Source organism: Phaethon lepturus, unplaced genomic scaffold (assembly GCF_000687285.1).
Source record: "Phaethon lepturus isolate BGI_N335 unplaced genomic scaffold, ASM68728v1 scaffold52760, whole genome shotgun sequence".
NCBI classification, from domain to species: Eukaryota; Metazoa; Chordata; class Aves; order Phaethontiformes; family Phaethontidae; genus Phaethon; species Phaethon lepturus.
Window position 1 is genome coordinate 5,263 of NW_010515121.1, and position 5,977 is coordinate 11,239.

General features: G+C 55.1%; 1 protein-coding gene across 1 annotated transcript; it reads right to left on the reverse strand.

Moving 5' to 3' along the window:
* Positions 1-1,665: 1,665 nt before the first annotated feature.
* TMEM238 (transmembrane protein 238) lies at positions 1,666-1,893 on the reverse strand. Its single transcript, XM_010294969.1, has one exon. The coding sequence runs from the start codon at positions 1,891-1,893 to the stop codon at positions 1,666-1,668; it is 228 nt and encodes a 75-aa protein (XP_010293271.1).
* Between the last annotated feature and the right edge of the window lie 4,084 nt (positions 1,894-5,977).

Consider the following 5,977-nt stretch of genomic DNA (forward strand, 5'->3'; position numbering starts at 1 on the left):
ATTAAAAAAATGTTTCTCACTGGTTGAGAGAGGCTTTATAAAAAACCTGTGCAGGAAAATCTCTCTCTCGTGACTCATGGATGGGAATCATGTCATTCGGCAATCTTCCTGCGTTATGCACCAGGAGGAATATGCCTCGGGGCACTGGCCTGGCTGAGATGCCAAAACTGAAGAGGGGGAGTCTGGTCTCAGCGCTGATACTAATCTGCATGTCAGTGGGGGACAGCTGCCCCGTCTCTGCTTTCTCTTTGTCTCATGTACTGTTATAAAACCATTAGCTCCTTGGGGCAAGGGTTGGCCCTTGGTACGTGGGTGCACGCTTGGCTCCTGGCTGGGGCGTCCTCCTACTGTCATCATCCTTTTGTCATGCACTGTACCGCTCCAAGCGCTGTGGGGCTGCTCGATAATTAACTCAGGCTAATTGTCTCCACCAGCCTTGCCAGCATGCTGACGGGGAGGAACATCCCCTTGGGATGCTGGGAAGGAGGCAGGATGCCGTCCATGCAGCTGTGGTCTCCTGACACATGGACATTCCCACCTCCGTTAAGCTTTGCAGTGGTATTGCTGCTCACAGGTGAGGCCAAAACCAAGCCCTTCGCGGCAGCTCTTGGCTGACCTGGGTGTTTCCGTGTCACCACCAGCCCCTCCATGCAATGCAGGGACCGATGCTCAATGTGTGGGTCCCTCCCGCTGATGCGCTGTAGGACCAGGCTGCAGAACCCAGCCAAGGTCCACGCTGCCTGATCTTTCTGCCCATTGGGCAACTGCCAAACAAACCAGGCATGTTCTAGCCAGCCTGAGATTAAGAGAGAATAATCTCAAAGCCAGTGTTCAAACATGGCACTTTGTACCTAGTTTCTGTGTATTCAGCATTTGTCACCGGGCTGTGTACAGGGCACCATACCAGTGCCTCGGTGGCACAACCTTTGCTTGGTTTTTCACTGTTCCCCATCACCTTGCTGGAAATATGTTCCCCGCTGGCAAAACCTTCCCAGTGTGGGCAGCCCAGCAGCACATACTGGTGCGATGAGGGTATGCCAACGAGCAGCCAGGTTTGCTCCCTCACACACCGTTTACACAGAGGTTTTGGTGCTAAGCGACAGCCTGGATCTAGATTATTCTTACCGACTTTCTCTGTTTGCCCAGGCTGTATTTCTGGGAGGTCGCTTGAGCTGCCTGTCCCTCCACTGCCAAAAGCTGTCACGAGAGAGCAGCGCAACTCACAGCATCGTCTGATGGGAAGAACTGAGGAAATAGAGCCCAGATACTAGCCACCTCCAATTTCCACCAAAATCCCCCTCCCCGGATTCATTCAGGCAGGTTCACCTCATCAAAATCGAGTTCCTGTCTGTCATTAACCCATTCCAGAGCATTTTGAAATCTAATGCGCCTCCTGAAGAGTGGCTGTCACCAGCAGGAAGTCTGGCTGCCCTGCCAAGACCTCTGCATTCCCCAGCGCTAGCAAAGCATCCCTGTCTGTGCCGAGCTGTAGGTACCTTTCCTCTGAGGTCCATCTGGCTGGTCGACGCTACGGGGACCAGCAGGCCCTTCCCTTTGGTCTTTTTGGATGCTCTTCACCAACTGGATGATGCTTTGAAGCTTCCCAGCATGTGACATTGCTCCTCCAAGTGCAAGTTTACGTTTCGACTTTGCCAGAGCTGCGGGTTAGTTCAAACCTAGCTCCCTAAAGGGGACCTCGATGTTGAATGTGTACCAGAAGACCCAGAAGACGAGGCTGGAGGCGAGCAGCAGAGCTCCCAAGTAAACGAAGAAGTCCCAGGAACTTAGTGGAGCAAAAATTCCCAGGAAGAGGATGATCAGCCCGATCACATCGCACAGCACAGCCAGGAGGAGTATCACAGCGCAGTGGCCGATGAGCTTGAAGAAGGCCATGGCGGAGCCCCCCAGCAGAGACCCTCAGGCCGGCAGCATCCCGGCAGTCTCTCCCTCGCTGCCTCTGCTCGCGCCTGCCAGGAGGAAGTACAAATGTCACAACACACCTTGCAGAACAATCGGGAGGCAGCACACGATACCGCTTTAACCGTTTCATGGCCCTGCCATGGCTCTGCCTCTGCCTGTCCTGGCAGCATCCCAGGGGCGTGTTTCTCGGCGTGGCGTGTGTGAGCTCTCCGGGGAAGGGACCCGCCGCCAGTTTACCCCGGGATACACCCTGTCTGGGTGTAGGTGCATCACACCCAGCCTGCCTACAAGGTGCAAGTCCGGTCCTTACCCAGCCTGCAGACAGCTACGCTCCTTTGATTTGGGAGCTGGGGGGTCTCGCGTCACTTTTGGGCAGCGTCCGCCAAGTAAGGATCCCAGCAAAGTCACACCAGCTGTGACACCCCGGTGGCAGCCTGGAAGCATTGCAGTGTTCCCCGCTCTTTATAGGTAAACTGAGGCACGGAAATTTGCCCAGAGTGTCAAAAATACACCTCCCTTGCACCACCTCCAAAAAGCAGGTCTTGCTGGAAAGCAGCAAATCAGACAACCCGTGTCATCGCCCATCCCAAAAATGGGAACCAAGCAAGTCAGTGATGAATCACCGAATAAGGCAGAACTTCCCAGAGCTCCTGGCTTGTCTCTGAGCAGCCAGTATCACTTTGTGGCACCCAGGAGTGCCGCTTGCTGCTCCCAGGCTGCTGTGTGACACTGGGCGCATCCTTCCTCTCCTGCCTCTCTGCCCTGCACGTGCTTGGCAACCAGGGAGCCTGGGGTAGGTGCAGAGTCCAGGGAGCCCTTGGCTCTGGAAAGCCGTCCAAAGACAGGAGCTGCCTGCCTCCTCCCTTGGTCACGCAGAGGATGCCAAGGCTTGAGACAGGACCGTTGGGCACGAGGTCGGCGTCAGGGAGCGAAGCAGTGCCCAGCTGCAGGTACCTGCTGGAGATGGCCTGAGCTACAGGGATGCCGGGGGTTGCACCAGGAGCGTCCTCCCCATCTCCTCTCCCAGCCCAGGGCATCCAGGGCCCGTCTGCCACCAGGGCAGCCCCACCATGCTCTGCCATGAGAAACGGGAATGGGGGACATGACCTACCTTGTCGGAGTGTTTCCTCTGCTGCCCAGGGAACCTCAGGTGCTAAAAGTCATCAGGCTCCTGCCCGCCCGCCACAGCCTGCGTCTCGCGGCCGGCAAGCACGTAAAAAAACCCGGCACAGCCCCGTGGTCCTGCCCCCTAACCTCATCCACCCTGCTGCTTGCAACCACACGTCAGGCGGTGCTTCGCAAACCATCTGTTCCAGTGCGTGCTCTTCCCTCCCAGTCGCAAGGGTCTGCCCGTTCCAGGAGAGGTTTGTTCCCCTCCCTCCGTCTGAACAATTAAGGCTTTTAAATACACAGATAAATAACTAATCTCTTCTTTGTGCATTATCACCCTTCGGGGCCTGGGGGAGAATCTGCTCTTTGCCAGCCCAGGATCAGCTCTGGCTTAATTACCAGAGGGCTGGAGGGAAGTGCTGGGGCACAGCTTCTTTCAGGATCCGATCACCCCATTTGCAGCAAACGTGCTCTGAAATCTGCCTTCATGGGTGCTCAGCCAAAAAAACCCCTTGCTCTCAGTTCCTAGTGGTCTTCTCAGCAGCTGCAGCCTCCCGGGGAGCAGAGCTGGGGAGTCACCCAGGGCTCCGCGGCCAGAGCTTCCCCAGCCCCTGAGCCCCGGGCTCAGGCTTGCCTGTACGCCGGTGGTCTTCCCTTGCCCCTGCCCTGTGCCCCCTCACCGTGCCCACAGGTGGCACAGGGCTCAGAGCCGTGCCCAGTGCCTGGCTTTGCCGTTGGGCAGCCCTTGGCTGGATACCCTTTTCTGTATTTTCTTTCAGTGGACTGCAGTGATTATGGAGGTGGAAAAAGAGGTTTGCAGCTCTTTGCTTCCCAGTTCAGCCCCATTTTGATGAACTCGCCTGCGGTTTAGGGTTGACAATGATGGAGCTGCTCCAACCAGTTGTCTGACCAGCCTGAGCCTCATCACCTTCTGAAAGGAAAGACCTTTTCTGTGTCCCCTCTTGCTCCCACAGCTGTATCCATTTCCCATTTCCTTTGGTTTTTTCGGAGTCCTTGTCTTCTGTTCACTGAATTTCAGGGATTTCTTCCAGGAGATTAGACAGACAGCTTTTATCGTAGTGGGAGAGCTCCAGAAGGTGCCTTGAGACTTTTCTGTGCTTTCTAATCTGGTCTCTGATCCCCACAGACATTAGCCACCTGGGGCAGAGTAGGCACCACCCCAGGAAGCTCCCTCAGACCAGTGACACCCTCCAAATGCAAACAGCTCAAAGGAAGATGGCTCTGATGCAAGGAGCTTGGATCAATCCAGGCCTGTCCAGTCCCACACTGCAAAAGCCTTGTGCCACTTTCATATCACCAGACCAGATGAAGAAGTCTTCGCATAGGCTGCATCCCACGTCTGGGGCAGCCCAGGAATGAAAACGAGAGCAAAAAAACTTGTGGAGGTTGTTGCAACGCAGAAACTGGGAATTGCTGACCCCACTCTGGAGGGTGGAAGAGCTGTGGCAACTCCTGTGCCTCCGGAGGAGACACTGTGTGGTGGGACGTCCTGTTCCATACGTCTGCTGTCCCTCCAGGGGAGCTCTGGGGCCTGGGCAGGACTGACCACTGCAGACAAGGCTTTGTTCAGGCTTCCTTCCGCTGCAGCTTTCGTGAGCCAGATGTTGCCAGGTGAGGACCCCGTATTGCCCTTCGGGAGGGTATCGGCAGCACAGCTTGGATTTGCTCTGTAGGAGGCCAGGTTTTCATCTGGGTGCGTTTCAGTGATGCCAAGCGCTGCCAAGCAGTGCGTGAGAGCAGGGATTTGCCCATGGCAGCACGAAAGGAAAGGCAACACACTAAATCAAGATGCTTCTTGGGTTGGAAAGGAGCCCAATGGTTTCCAGAAATTCATTCCCCTCCAATTAATGGCTCAGAAAACTGCAAACAGCAGCTGCATTTTGCTCCAAAGATACTTTAAAAAGAGCAGAAACATTGCCTACCTCTTCTGCCTTTTTCTAGCCCAGTTCTGCTGTAGCTGGAAAGATGATGTTAGAGGAAAACACTTGCTCCTGGAGCTGTCCCAGAACAGGTTTGCAGAAATATGTGGCAAGAGTGAACCAGTTCTTCACAGGGAACAATGAATGTCGCTTCCCTGAGTTACATATTAGTTGGGAGCAGCAAGAATTTGAGCAGGCGAATGGAAGAGGTCTGACAAAATCTGTGGCTAGCTGGAGTCAGTCAATATTTATTTAACTGCAGCATGTGGAGACAAACCAGAGAAGGAGCCTTCAAAAAATTTGTCCTGTAGTGAAACCCGAGTAAGTCCTTGGTTGAGCATGGGTTGAGCTTTTATGAAATATCTGCCTGAGGATGAGGAGAAAACGGATGGGCAGCACAGTGCTGGTGACCGAGCTGCCCAGGGACGGTTCGTGCACCGTGATCCTCAGTGCTGGCTGTGCCTGCGGTGGTGCATGGCTCAAGCTGCCGTAAGTGCAGGGGCTGCAGGTGAGCTCAGCCTTGGCAGGGCTGCGCAAACCCCCTCGGGCAGCACGAGGGAACTGGTTTCCTTCAAGGGCCAGCGGCTTCCTGCAGGTTTGGAGCATTTGGGGACTGGGTCTCCGCTGCGGGGCTCATGGCTGCAGGAGCAAAGATGCTCTCCAGGTGCTCTTCTCCCAAGTCGGGGTGTAGGAAGGTCTTATTGACCCAGTGAAAGCTCGGAGCAACTTATATTGAACTATCAGGACATCTGCCTGGGGAGGAATAGTAAAAACAGCACCCCCTTCCCTGCCCCCGAAAGACACAGACTGACGGTGATTATACCTCTTCGTACATCTGGGAAAGGAGCCCAGACGTCATGGCTGGAGAGGAATAACGTCGAATTAGGAAAGGCTCCCGCCCCAGCGCTCCTTCCCTTGCTGAGCCCTGGCTGGTGATGCTGATCCTCTGGAAAGCATCCCCCAGAGCACCACGCTTCAAAGCATCCCGGCGCCGGTGGGTTAGCACA

Excerpts from the sequence above, each read along its gene's own strand:
- TMEM238 (XM_010294969.1), bottom strand. The coding sequence starts at position 1,893 with ATGGCCTTCTTCAAGCTCATCGGCCACTGCGCTGTGATACTCCTCCTG.